General features: G+C 39.3%; 1 protein-coding gene across 3 annotated transcripts in view; it reads right to left on the bottom strand.

The window, feature by feature from the left end:
• CTNNA3 (catenin alpha 3) overlaps positions 1–15,242 on the bottom strand; it is a 544,198-nt gene that overhangs the window by 55,584 nt on the left and 473,372 nt on the right. For all 3 annotated transcript variants that reach the window (XM_009465979.2, XM_087766290.1, XM_087766291.1), the window contains one exon: positions 10,439–10,620. In XM_009465979.2, coding sequence (XP_009464254.2) covers positions 10,439–10,620 — 182 coding nt within the window. The remainder of the gene's footprint in view (positions 1–10,438; positions 10,621–15,242) is intronic.

Here is a 15,242-nt window from a genome sequence, read left to right as displayed (position 1 = left end):
AAATACTTTGAGTAACACTGAGCAGTAGAGCCAAACTGTTTAGAGAGATTTTTTTTTTTTTTTTCTTGAAGCATTTCTCTTTTGGTTCTAAGACTTCATTCCACAAGGTGATTATCACTTTGAAATATACGGTTGTATAAAATGACTAATATATTTGTCTGTCTCTTCTTTTTTTTTTTTTAAAGAAATTTTACTATCAGAGAATGAATATTTAGCACTTACATTTTAGAATTATATTGAGGCCACCAGAGTAGCAATTGCCATTTCTGATTAAGTATTTGCTGGTATATGTCTTTAGGAATCAGCTGAAAATATTTTTACTAGAAAAGTGGTAAAAGAGCATCTACATGAGTATCATATGAGCTATCATATACTATGTAAATATCATTAGCAAAGACACAGTAGTACCATGCATGAAATTCAGACTCAGTTAAAATCTTTCGAGCTGGGCAGGAGGACAGATACAGGATGTTAGCCTTCAAAATCCTTATTTATTTGTGAAAGTTGAATTTGTATACATTTTAGAAGCTCTGTGACATTCGGGAAGAATGAGCAATATCAGCTGATTCTGTGTTACAGGATACAATTAACTTTACACATCTCAACAATTCATCACAAATTTGAGAGACCATGTTTTTACTTGAGGGTAACAACTGCCTGAGGCTACGACATGTAGTTCTGGCAGGACAGTCAGTATCCTGCAAGTACTGCAAAATCGTAAGGAACATTTACACTACTCTAGCTAATACACTTCTGCTGCTCATTTTAACAGTAAAATTTATCTGCTTAATCTAATATGTTGCAACAAGTAAATCCTGGTGGCTTTGTTTATCAAAGCATGTATGATAAAACACATGCAAATATGCACACACTAAATTGTAATTGCTTTAGAAATAAATTTATCTTAAAGAACATCTTTATATGATTAACGCTAGTAAAAGTTGCTCTTATGATAGAACCCTAAGGAGGGTTCACCTACTTTGCCCACAGTAGTTTTGTCCAAAATAACTCTGTCCTTTCTGATGACTCAGCTGGACAACATCACTGTTGACAGAACTTACACAACCTTAAATCTTTGGGTGATTTTTGATGAAATACTTAAAAGTGGAAGTTGTTTGTTCTCATATGCATCTTATGATGCAAACACTGAGCAGCTATAGACTCTCAAAAGCATCCCAGACTGATGAATGAAGTAATTCTGACCTATGAATTCTATGATATGAGCAATGAGGAGAGAGAAAGGGGAAATTTTTATACGTACCTGAAGTTGAACTGTAGTTGTAAAGGCACCTAGCCAGGTCAGAGGTTTTAGTAATAAAGGTACCATTATGTTTTGTGGCAGTGACAGACTGGGTTGGTGACCAGGGAGAAGACGGAGTAGAGAGCTGAGACATGTGAGTCATTTCCAGATGGGTGAGAGGAGCTGGATGGAACTCACAGATCTCTGAGGGCTAGGAGGGGCCAGAAAAAGGCAAGGAAGTCAGTGGACTTCAGGGTGCAATGGAAAAGCTCCACAGTATTTCAGAAGCATCTGGCCACTGAAGGGAAACTAGCAGGATCATGGATAACTCTGAAGTGGAAAGGGACACCAGGAAAGGTAAATCTAATAGTGAATTATGGTGAGGAGCTTCATGGATAAACTTGAACAGGAACAGAATCCCTCTTCTCATCTTTTTGTCTGATGGTCTTTTCAAATCCCAGTAACTACAGAACTGTCATCTTGACTTCCCATCTTCTTTTTAGATCCCCCCTCTTGCTTTCCCAAGCGAAGACTAGAAGACCAGGGAGAGCAGATGAATTAAGGCTGAAGACTGTGGCTGTTACCAGGTGAGGAGACTTGCTAGATTGGGCAGCTGCACTTGGTCTTAACCAAGAGTACTACAGAGAGAAAATTTCAGGCTAAGCTACAGTCCTTGGAAGTACTAGAGGTATAAGCAGAATTATATTTAGGCTTACTATAAGGATAAAGGGACACAGCTTTTGGGGAATGACTTTGCTAGATTTATTTTTCTGTCTTGCTAATTTGTTTTGCTATTCTTACTATTTTTCTAATATTAACTCTGATATTGATGACATTTTATAAACAAATGTCAGGTATCAAGAGCAAATATTAGACATTTTCTGAACAGTTTGCTAAGAGCTGCACTTTTTTTTTTAAAAAAAGACAATGTTCATATGGCCCCATTTGGAATCTCAACAAACCTACAAAATAGGTAGGAGTAAAAAGCCCAGTGATTCTCATTTACTGTTTATACCACAGAAAACTGAAAGGGATTGTCATAGAGACTTCAACCAGGCACTATGAATCCTGAATCCATGGACTGCATGCCATTAGGGCATGCTGTGAAACAGCCTAGCAGAAAGCAGTTACCAGAGCTGGTCTCTCCCTGGCATGTCTTTAAACTCACCGCAGACATGGCAGCAAGCTCTTTCTTGTATGTCCAAATCTCATCTGCGGACCTGGTAGTATCTTTCCTGTTGGCAAAGTGCTGTGAAAAACTTGCAGCAAAGACATTCTGCAGTTCTCTGTTATTATGAAGGAACTTTCCTTGGTGAGAACAGTGAGGCTCTCCACTAAAACTGTTCTCAAGAAGTTCATGACAGACTTCCCTTTCTGCTTAAACCATTGACCCTATCTTGCTGCTTTCTCAATATGAATTAAAAATTGCAGTGTTCTGATCCTAAGCACTGCTTGAATTAGATATACATTCATTTATATGATTGAAAGAGGACCTGTGTCTGTTTATTGGTAAATACCCTCTTAATTTTAAATCTGCTGTGGAAAGGGGGAAAAAAAACCCCACAACTCCAGGATTCTTCTTGTACATTTTTAGCCAATCAGCAGAGAAATTAGAATATTTTCACCAGAATATTATTAAAACTATTATAGCAGATGAGGCAATTTCTTGTTATTTACTTCCACAGAAGACACGGCAAAAAGACAGAACGTTGATGTGTGATTGACCCATGTGATTAAATACTTTTAAATATTTTTCCCATAAAATTAAAAGCTCTAACAACCTCTTAAACTTAGGCATTTTCAATCAGTGAATGTTCATGCTTTTGCACTGGGGAAAACGTAATGTGACAGGACACGAGGAAGAAAAAAAATTCAAATTCTGTAAGCACGCATATGTGTTTACATATACCGAAATCCCTATTCTTTCACCATTCCATTTCTTTTACAGGTAATTCTGCCTGCTGTACACTCCAAAACATTGGCGGAGAATAAACTACTGTATAGCAGCATTGCTTCCTAAGGAGAATATATATATGCACACACACATGTGTGTCTGTGTATCTCCCTAACCCAACGCTGTCTTTGGGGTAATTTCGTCCATACTTTTTCATGTGTTTAAAAACATAATTCATGCCTGTATTTGAGATAAATATATAAATAAGCAGTTATTTCAAAAGCCCTTCAAGGTTTCTTACCAATAATGTAATTTGAAAATGGTTAGAAAGCTTGGGAAAACAAAGTATTTTCTTATTGAGAGGAAAAATGAGTGCATTTGGGACACTGAATCAATGATGGATCCAAGCCTGTTTGTTAGCTACTTGATCAATTTCTGTAAAATACAGCTTTGAAAAATAGTAACTCTAGAAGTCAGAGGAGACCTTTGAATTAATTGCTTAAAAAATTGTAACCAGCCTTTCTTAAGACAACTCTGAGTCATAGATGCTGGTTGTACCCTAATGTAGTTGTTTATAAGTGCTTCAGAGTTCCTTGTTCCAAGAAACTGTGTTTTCTTTAATGTCAAATCTTTGTAAGTTCTCTTTTGTTTGGGGTGAACCAACTGGCTCATGGGCCAAGATTTAAAACTAAAATACAGTGCACAGTATCTGCTTCCCAGATAGATACTACGTCCCAAATCCAAGTAGCCTCCTCTTACTCCCCTAAAAGTCTGCCTGTTCAGATGCCGGTTCTGTTCTTATCTTTCATTTAGGTACCACCTATCAATACAATAAAATAACATCACATATAACGAAGTCTAAGCAGCAAGTTAAATTAATTGACTGCTCTATGTTTATATAGATCCTTTCCAGGAATTATGTTCACTTAAAAGCTCAATTTAAAGGAAGAAAACTCATTCATTGCTGAGACAGAAGCTATTCCTTTAAAATAGTATATTCCCACACAGCAGGACAGATCTGTTGCTGCTGGAAAAGTGGAAGCTCAAAACCAGAATGAACTACTGCCAGCAGGCATAAATTTTGGACTGAGTTTTCAAGTCAGTAATAGTCCTTGTACAGCTATGGCATTTCAGACATCAGACACCTAAGACTACAAAGGGGCTTAGGTGCAACTAAGTGAACATCACAGCACTTAAATACATCTTCAGCAATCCTCATATCACAACCACTGCACTGCTAGACAGCGGGACACCCTGTAAATGAGAGTTAAGTAATTCAAAATGGGATCTACACAAAACAAAATCCTCCTCATGAAGTCATCTAAGATGGACAACAGGAAAAACTATGGACAAAGAAATCCTTATATCTCATCCTCACCCAGGGAACAGAAGCCTTTCAAAAGCTGAACCAAGAACTGAAATCCTGCTTTTCCTTCTCCATAACATAACTGGTCAACACTCACCACAGTGGCAGAATGTGAGCCAAGTGTGACTTCAGTGCATAGAAATATAAATCCGTCTCTATTGCCACCTCTTACTAAGAAATGCCGTAACTGCTAGGCTACAGGGTACGCCATGTGTGAGGACTATAGAAATTATGCCTTTGTGGAAAGGAGGAACCTAATATTCATATTCCTGTCCCCAAACTATCCAATGAATATTTAAAAGACAAATACATAGGCCGCTTTTGGAACAGCAACTAGAATGCCTAAACACTAGCCAAGCAAACTCCTCTTTTGCACACAGATGTATCCACAGACGGTGTTGACGTATCTCCCACAATTCCCGATAATTTATAGCCTAATACTCTGGAAAGTGAAAAGTAAAGTTTAAACCTCCTCTAGCCAAAGAAACCAAATGCCCTGCTGTCTTGAATGAATCCCTAAGGTATCAGAAAACCAAACAAACCCTATTCTGTACAGTTCTGCACAGCAGGCATTCAAGGGAGATATAGATACGCACTTTGGATAGACTCTGACCCAATAAGGTGCTCTGAAAATGCCTAGCCCCTTTGAACAGAGAAGTGACAAAGCAGCTCTCCTGCATATTCAGAGGAGGATGGTAAGTGACAGGCACAAGGGAACCGTCTCCCAGGCTTTGCTCAGTTCTGCATAAGGCCAGAGGCAGAAGTACAGGATTCTGGTCAACCACTGGGGAAGCCAGCAGAGCCAAGCCGAGATGGTATTTCAAGAGAAAGACAGAAATGGGGCTGCAGCTACAGGCTGAAGACAGATAGAAAACATCAGCAGACCCACTGATAACCTCCCTTGTTTCTCAGCTTCGCTGAATGCCTTTGCTGTTGAAGCCATGGAAATACAGGAACTATTTCACACTCCTTGTTCTTTTTGCCTTATTCACTGTAGCCCCCCTCCCCCCCAAGAAACTAAAACAACAATGCAGTTATTTTTCAGCAAAGTAAAATTCAGGAAAGAAACCTCTATGAAACTTTCTCATTTCTAGCAGCAACAACCTTCAGCAAACAGACAGAATAAAATTGGCAGGAACTTCATATGTTATCCCCCAACAAGCAGCAAGTCTGGTGGAGTCCAAACAGGAACAGGGGACCACACTTTCAGCAGAGCAAATGCCTGTTACCCACTGCCTCCACCTCTGCCTGTCAGGGCCAAAGCTTAGTACTGCAAATACGATGGTATTTTTACAGAATTTTTAACAGATTCCAGTAATCAATACAACCAGTTTTGCATAAACAGGCCTGATTATCATGTTCATACCACCGATTAGCAGCTGCTGCTAGCTGCTACAAAATTGCAACAATAGACTTCTGCTTTTGCTCAAGTACTTTGCTCTTGCTCAATTACTTTTCCATCTGTCAAGTGTAAGTTTTCTATGACAATGATTTATAGGATGGCTCACCGCAGCAAGGTTCATCATCAAGTTTTAGTAAGCTTATGTCACGTAGCACATACAAAGTTTAAAGCAAGCTGGAAAAATACGTGTTACATAAAATTACAGTAGCCTGGCCTAGTGTCTCTCTGCAGAGGACATGCTCATGAGTGTTCAGCAGGATAAGAATTGTTTCAAATGAGGTTCTGCAGGTCCCTTCTGCCAAGACTCAGAAAAAGCAGAGACATCTGCCTCTATAATCAAATAAGGAAGCTAAGCCATAATAAGCTACTTCAGATGGTTACTCTTTACACCAGTCCTAACTTCTGCTAAGCAATCGCTGATTAGCACTGGCCTTCACTGAAGTCATCCTGAAGTATTTTTGTTAATCCTCTGAGGCACACATATCAATACTTTATGCCATCATCATTCCCATTACCTTCTGTCTGAATAATGAGTTATTCTGATACCAACGTTAACTTGGTTTTAGTTGAATATATAACTGTTGCATAAATGTTCAGGATAATACACAATCACACTAAGATGCCAAGATGACCTCGAAAAACTGAAGCTTTGGAAAGCACTCACTGAGATTAAATAAAAATGAATGCAAGGTAATACATTTGAAGGAAAACAGAGATCAGCTTAGGTAACAACTGACTCAAATACAGAAATCTACCATTTTGCCTGAGTAGCTTCTGATGTAACAAATACAAAATGTCAGAATCTTTTATTTCTTTTGTGTCCAAGAACTTGGAATTGCAGACTGGAGAGATGAAACCCTGAGGTGAGCTGGTGTTTGCTGTGACCTCTGCACTACTCATCCCCAGATTTTCACGGAGAAGGAAGCGAGAAAGCCAGCTGGGTTCCTCAGCACTTAACTCCCACCTTTGATACAACAACAAGAGGAAGGGGAAGATCCACAAGAGTTCACCTATTGTTTAGACAGATACAAACTTTCACTTTACAAGACTTTGGCGTCGTTAAAGCAGAAACAAAACTTGAAAACATATTACTGATGGACTTATTCAAAATCAGATTTCTAAAGATGTGAGGTGAAGTTATGTAAGATACAAAAGTATCTTGTAAAACCATTATTGTATATACAGTATTATAGGGTGACTTTGGTTTCTGTTACTAACAGTCCTAGAAACTGAACAAAAGACTTGGTAGGACAGTCCTACCCCCAAGAAATTACAACTTCAGCATCAAACGCATAATACAGGAGTATATACTTTTATATACTTGCATATCTCAAATTATAGTCTAAAAATCTATGAAGAAAAAAGATTAGTACAGTTCCTAAAATTTGGAAGACAATAATAAAAATCCATCTTCCAATAATGTAGTTCTCTACCATACTCTGAAGTAAAGACTAGGATTTCCGGTCTCTCTGCCCAATAGATTTTAATTTTACCTTCAATTAAGTTATTAGAAGGAAAATATTGGCCTGCTGTTAAACAGGAGAGGTGAATTAGTCACCAACAACACGAAAAAGGCAGAGGTTCTCAGCACTTTCTTCACCTCTGTCTTTACCAGCACTGTCAGGCCTCAGGCCTTGGGAACAAAAACCCAGGTTGATGCAAACACAGATCCACCATCAGTGAAGGAAGAGTTCGTATGTGAACTATTACAGGAGCTTGACCCCTAGAAATTGATGGGCCCTGACAATATCCACCCAAGGGTGTTAAGAGAGCTGGCTGACATCATTACGAGGCCACTCTCCATAACCTTTGAGAAGTTGTGGAGACTGGGAAACGTCCCAGAAGACTGGAAGAAAGCTAATGTCACCCCCATCTACAAGAAGGGCTTAAAGGAGGATCCAGGAGATTATAGGCCCATCAGTCTTACTTCAGTCCCTGGGACAGTTATGGAACGAATCCTCCTGGGGGCTATCACAAGTCAAATGAAGCACGTGATTGGGAAAAGCCAGCACGGATTCACCAAAGGCAAACCATACTTGGCAAACCCGATCGCCTTCTACAACAAAGCAACCTGCTCATTTGATGCAGGGTGAGCAGTGGACATTGTCTACTTGAATTTCTCCCAAGGGTCTCAGTACAGTTTCCCACAGCCTCCTCCTACAGAAGCTGATGCGTTACAGCCTACACAAGTGGTCTGTGCGGTGGGTGGGGAACTGGCTGAGAGGCCACATGCAGAAGGTGGTAGTAAATAGCTCCTTTTCAAGTCACAAGTGGGGTCCCACAGGGATTGATATTGGGCCCAACGCTGTTTAGTATCTTCGTAAGTGATCTGGATGATGGGATCTAATGTACTGTGATGAAGTTTGCTGATGATACCAAACTGAGCGGGGAAGCGGACACTTTGGAAGGGAGAGCCACCCTGCAGGAAGACCTGGATAGGCTGGAAGAGTCAGCTAACAAGAACCTTATGAAGTTCAACAAAGACAAGTGTAAGGTCTTGCACCTGGGAAAACGTAATCCAGGAGTGCAGCACAGGCTGGGAACTACCCAGCTGGGAGCAGCTCTGTGGAAAGGCACCCAGCAGTCCTGGTGGATAACAAGCTCAATATGAGCCAACAGTGTGCTGCTGCGGCGAAGAAAGCCAACAGGATGCTGGGTTGCATCAACAAGGGCATTGCCAGCAGGGATAAAGAAGTCATTATCCCACTCTACTCAGCGCTTGTCAGGCCACCCCTGGAATACTATGTACAGTTTTGGTCCCCACTATGCAAAAAAGATGTGGACAGGCTGGAGGGGCTCCAGAGAAGGGCCACAAAGATGATCAAAGGACTGGGAAGCGTGCCATATGAGGAAAGGCTGAGAGAGCTGGGTTTGTTCAGCCTTGAGAAAAGAAGGCTTAAGAGAGACCTCACCATGTTCCAGTATTTAAAGGGTGGCTACAAAAAGATGGAGAATCCCTTTTTACAAGGAGCCACATAGAAAAGATGAGGGATAATGTGTACAAGTCACTCCTGGGGAGATTCCAATTGGACACAAGAAGAAAATTTTTTTACAATGAGAAAAATCAGTGATTGGAATAATATCCCCATGGACGCGGTGGATCCCCCGACATTGGACACTTTTAAGATTTGGCTGGACAGGGTGCTGGGCCACCTTGTCTAGACCGTGCTTTTGCCAAGAAAGATTGGACCAGATGATCCTTGAGGTCCCGTCCAACCTGGTATTCTATGATTCTATGATTTTACCGGAGTCATTTCAGAGTTCTCCGTGGACTCTGGATATCAGCAACAAGAGCTGCTCTTTGACTTAAAACTGCAGATTATGCTGTGTTCAACTGAGAGCCACAGATGCAAAAACTAAGACTGTGAACTGGCCTTGTTAATCTTGATTAATCTAAAGCTAATAATTTGGTGAGGAAGGTGACTTTAATTGTAAAGACTGACTTTATGGCACAGTATGTTCTTTTTCAAAGGGCTCAATACAAATCATATACTCTTTAAAAAGAATAAAAGGGTTGCAGAGTTCAACATGCACGTCTTTAAATTTCTCTCATGTGAGGGTGACTTTGAAAAGTGCTAGCATGATAAAATGCAACAACTGTCTTCCCCAGAATAGGCCTAAGCCAGATCCCAGCTTTGTTAGCTGGTTCAGCTCTATGCAACTCTGCTTAATGTACACTCCTGAAGAATTTGTCCAAGAGGCTTAGATTTTTCTTTGTATCTTGCATGAAAGGACTTATCTTGAGAGACATGAAGTGTCTTGCAAGAGTGGTTGTGTTTTAAGGCTTCACTTACCAACCAGCAACTATTTTATTAGTAACCAGTTGGAGAAAAACCCAAACAACAGTACCTCCCTTTGGTACAATTAATTTGATGAAATTTACTGAACATTTATTCAGTGCATGGCAGAAAAACCTCCTGAACTTAAGGTTGTTTCCTGTATACAAGTAACATAGAACATATACATACTGGCAGCAGAGAGAAATGCCAGCTTTGAAAGCTATCTGCCATAGGACACTTTAGTCTTTAAAACTACATATAGCAGCATGATACACTTCTGATGAAAGCAACAGCAAGTAATGGGATATAAAATATGCATGAGTCTGAATGTGTACCAGCAGACATATGCTCTGTACAGTATGTTTTATGCTTGACAGCATGGTATGGTACAAGTAGAAAGAACAACAGATGAGACAGAGCTATGCCTTAGAATTAAGATTTTTTTACTTTTTCCCTTTCATTAAGAGCAGAAATAAAGTGCTAAAAATGTGCAAAAACCCCAACCAACCAAATGAATAGAAGGGGACAAGAAAAAAAAAAATAAAATAAGGACAAGCATAGTTTAAAACTTCAAACCTTCCTTCCAACATTTCAGTACTACTAGCTAGTGTGGTAAAGCTAACTACATTAGCTTAGCCACTTGATTTTGTAAAGACGCTGTCACCCGACATTAAAAACTCAGTATTTCCTGCCATACCAATATGACAACGGCCTCCAACATTTATAAATAATGAAGACCCTTTTTTTCCGTAATTACCTTGTGAAGTCAGTCATCTCCATCATAATCACACACATCCTCTTGGCCAAAACAATGATGTCATTGCTGGTATCGTCCCATATTTCAATCTCTGCATCAAGCTTACTCTTGACTTTTTTGAAGTCAGCCACTTGCTCAGCTATCTTTTCCTTTTCAGCCTCTGGCAGTTGAGTCATCTTGGCCTGAAACACAAAATAATTTGATTTGCAGAACGTCTATGTGAGAGTGTTTTTCCTTTTTTTAAACAAAATCACTGGATATTATTAAATATACAGTTTAAACACTCTGTGGCCTGAGCCAACTGTTCCCACCTGAGCACTTCCGAATTCCAAAATCTACATGCTATCATTGGGTTGGGCCAAATAAATTACCTCAGTGTAATGGGGACAGTGGTGTCCATGAAACCATTAATATTAATGTAGTGAGAGAAAGAAGACTAAATTCTTCCAAAGAGCCTTTACGAAATATGACTGATAGGTTTTCCTTTTTCTTAGGGATGAAGGAGCCTAAGTGTTTTTAAGTATGCAAGTTACAAAATGCAATATTCTTTCAGGTAGCAAAGAACAAAGGAAAAGGTTTAATTGTCCTAAAACTTCCAGGTATGCTTGCCCTCTCTCCTGAGAAGGTTCTACAGTATCATTTTGAGAACTGAGAAAGACTTAACTGCTCAAATATGCACCTTCTGTCTTCGAGGAAGATAGATTAACATGTCAGAAATCAGTATGTGAATAAGGTTACCAAAAAAGTCTTTTGAATGCCAACAGGAAAACATCCAATATTCAAATCAAGCCACAGCCAAACTGGGCTCCAGCAGGACACAGCCCTATACTTGGCTGCAGCTCTAGACTGGACTGTTTGCAAACATTCCACCAGCTAAAACTGTTTCAAATAAAGGTTTAGTATAGCTAGAAAAGTAGTGTGTTTTGTGCAAGTTCAGACTATGGAATCAGAACATGCAACCTATACTGAATGCATGTATTCTTCCTGTATTTAAGTGTTAGTGAAGTATTTAATATTATAAAGAGTGAAACAACTTCTGAAAATGCAGCATGGTGAGAGAAATATTTTACTTAATATTCTTCTTCATGAGCAAGATTATCAGTCTACTCCAGACAAGGGTCAGATACACTTCCTGTGTCAGAAACAGGCCAGGCAGCAGACAGAGGCTAAGATGTGGGCTACGTGGCCATATAGCAGCCCTGGCCCTTCATGATACCTTCTACCACAGGAAGCGAGGAGACCTTTTGGCCTGTTGGTCTTGATGGCTCTACTGCCATAATGGTTTTTATCTATCACATTCTCTGTGAAGTGGTCCACCTTTTTCACTGCAGGCCATCAGGAACTTATATACAGCAACTATAACACACTGTAATTATGCTGCAATTAAACAATAAATATTTTGTGACTTATTCTTGTTTATAAAACATCTACCATCCATAAAAAGGAAAGTTAAGGCAGTGGATGAATTACTTATAATTAGTACAATGGTAAGCAGTTTAATATGTAATGGTATGTTTTGCAAGCCATGCCATTTCAGGGATTTTATCTATGCTTGAATCACTCTGTCACAAGGTTAATTTTCCCATTTATATGAATTACTGGAAATTACAGGTCTCCCAAAGTATAACCATATTACAATTGCAGTCACAGAATTAGAAAGTGTAACTATTTTAAGTAATACTTTTCCTGTTTTGTTAAAAAAAACCCAAACTAAAACAGACCAGAGAAGACCAAGACACATTTTCCTCATGCTTGTAGGATAAGCTTGCTGAAAAAGGTATGAAACAGACAAAAATAAGAGTTGGGCTACAGAGTCAAGAGAACTGAAGTAGCCCTTTTTATAATCTAATACATATTTGCTGATCAGTGGACGCTTATGGTATTTCCTAGCCCCCGGCTTCAATACTGTTTTGAGTTCAAGAATGCAGGCCTAGATCTGGAAATCACAAGAAAGATGACATCTGAATGAGGGAACTGTGACGTACAGTATCCTGCTATGTGCCAACAATGAGTTGCAGGTGGAGTGAGACATTCTCCACTAGAACAAAGGGGCCAAGGAAACTACAATTCTGACCTTGATTTTTTCTTCATTTTCCTCATATTGCTTTAAAACCATACACAGCAACAAAATAAAACAACTGCATACACAGCCTTTTAAGCGCAGATATGATTTTGTATCAAAATAGACAACATAGCAGTAAATGTGAAATAAAGATCTAAATTGAATGACTGCTATTACATGAGTGCAGGTTTATTTTGTCCACCAGGAAGAAACTATTTTTTCATTACTTCTAAGACAAAATGTGTTTTATTGCAGTAGCAGATAACAGAGTTAAAACTACATGAGAGAAGTAGTTATATTTTTGATATTTTTTCTTTCTTCTGTTACAAAAACCCCAGTATATATTTTTTCCTTTAATTTCCTTGAATTAACTCTTCAGAAGGCTATTTATCCCTGGTAGCTGGGAGTCTCCAGCACTGGGGTTATCTGCATTGTCCCGTTTGCAACTTGACTTACCATGCAAGATTGGCGTTTCTTTTCATTTCAGCCCCTTCCAAATTTCAGTCAATTTGCTATCACAGATACCGAAATTTTAAAGTCAGAACAAATTGTCCATATAATGATGCAAATAGAGGACACATAGGGAGCAACTACTTGGTGAAGATTTTGATTCTTCTCTCACTGCTGTATTACTCACCAATGAGATCCCAACCCAAAGAACTGGCCTTCTGCCTACCTTTGTCCCTGGCTACACTCTAAGGAATTGACTTTCATATAAACTTATGATTATTCTCTCCAAGTCTTAGACTGACATGCATTTTTTAGGGGATCAGGAAGGAAAATAAATGACTGGCCAGATCCACACCACCAAAATTCTTACCACTTACAGGGAGGAAGGAAGGAAAGAAAAGCCACAAGAAGCACCACACATTCAAACAATTTTGCGTTATGGAAAACTCCTGTCTGAGACAGAGGTGAGCCAGATATCCTTTCCAAAGGGAAGAACCTCCCTTTGAAAATTATTTAACACTTCCTGCTTTGTAGGTTGTAGTGTGCCATGTCACTATAGCGAAGAAAGAGACAAAACCTCTTGTTTTTCTACAATTTTGTACATTTCAAAGAAAACAAGCCCCACTCTCCTGATGGAGCACATGAAAAACTTTTCAGAGCTCTTACAAACAAGAATACAAAATAACATGCTCTTCACATAGTGTAGTTTTAAGATAATGGCATAGATTCAAAAAGACCTGATTTATGTCCCTGCTTTGCCTTAGTTGAGAGCTAAGCTCTTCATTCCACCACAGACTCAGCAGCGACAAGAAGCCGTCTCACCTATGTTCTTGTTCCCCTGCTGCAGTCAGCTGAACATTTGGTGGAAGTGAACAAGATCTCTCCAAATCACTCGAAGGACAGGAACAGACTTCAATCAAACTGTTTTAAGACAGTTACAATTGTGACATTTCCTTGTTTTTTCTTGAACTAACTTTGTGGATCACTGTCATAAAATATGTGCACATCAGCCGAGCCTATTTTATCATGAAGGTGAGCATAAGATATGCACTTATAAAGACTATTATACAGATGTGTTTTGCATGCCAATATAGAAGTCCTTTTCTTGAATATGGCACAGAGTTAAGAGTGATTCTGTTAAAATGAGTAAAATGTGTCCACTACCTTTTACAAAACATCCTACTGTTTCTACGGAGTGAATAATTGTTCAAGTTTGGATAAAGACGTGAAAGAGAAAATGGTGGATATTCAGCAATTCATGGCAAAGTGAATACACAGGCTGTTCCCTAGAGATGAACTGTGTGGGTGTGTGCAACTGACAGTTGGGAGAAGCTGGATTTCTTTTGTCAGGTTTACTATCTGCTGTCATCAGTTCTCTTCTTCCAATTTTAAGAATTGTAGCACGCCTGCTGAAGGCCAGCATTCTTTGAACGAGTTCAGAGAGTGCCTCATTTGTGCTGCCATGTCAGTTCCTGTATATTTTTAGATACAATATAATTGGATAAAGAGGTAAAGCTATCAGGAGAGAATAACAAAAGAACAAGCTGTTCAATGCCATTTTTGCATCAGCCTTCACTAAAAAGGTTGACTTAGATGAGGCAATTGTGTCATATTAAATCTAATTTCTCTCTGTCCCAGGGTAACAGGCCTATAGATGAAAAAGCAACATGTCATGAATCTGGGCTTCACTAGGGTTTTCTCACTGGTTCTCATGTTATCCTCATAAATAATCTAGGGAAATATGATCTAGATGTAATTGCCACTGGGTGGATGTGATACTGGTTAGAAAACTGCTCACAGAATACTTATCAAGAACGTGTGCCAAACCAGAGGGATCTATCAGGCGAAATTCTGAAGGGACCTGCCTGGACTCTGGCATTATTCAGTATTTTCACTAATGGCGTGGATGACAGAACCAAGAGTACACATCACATATCTGCAGTGTTAAGAGGCCTGGTTTGACATGTAAAAGTCCTGGTTTACAATTTAAAGCGATTTTGAGAAATTTGAGAACTGATCTGAAAAAATAACAGGATGTATTTCAGCTGAGACATGTACACGGTTTTACACCTAAGAAAAATCACCAATAGGCACCCAGAACTGAGACACAAGCGGTTATCAGTGATTCTGTGGGTGAGGATTTGTAGCTGATCAAAATGTACTCTTGGCAAAAGGGCACATGTCATACAAAACTCATTCCAAAGTATGCATACAGAAGAATATAGTGTAAAGCTTACACTAGTGCTTGTTGTTCGAGACCACAGCTGGCATAATGCATTTAACAATACGAGT

This window comes from Nipponia nippon, unplaced genomic scaffold, assembly GCF_047370975.1.
Source record: "Nipponia nippon isolate SJK-2023a ecotype South Korea unplaced genomic scaffold, ASM4737097v1 scaffold_3, whole genome shotgun sequence".
NCBI lineage: Eukaryota > Metazoa > Chordata > Aves > Pelecaniformes > Threskiornithidae > Nipponia > Nipponia nippon.
This window is presented reverse-complemented; position numbering and strand designations above follow the sequence as displayed.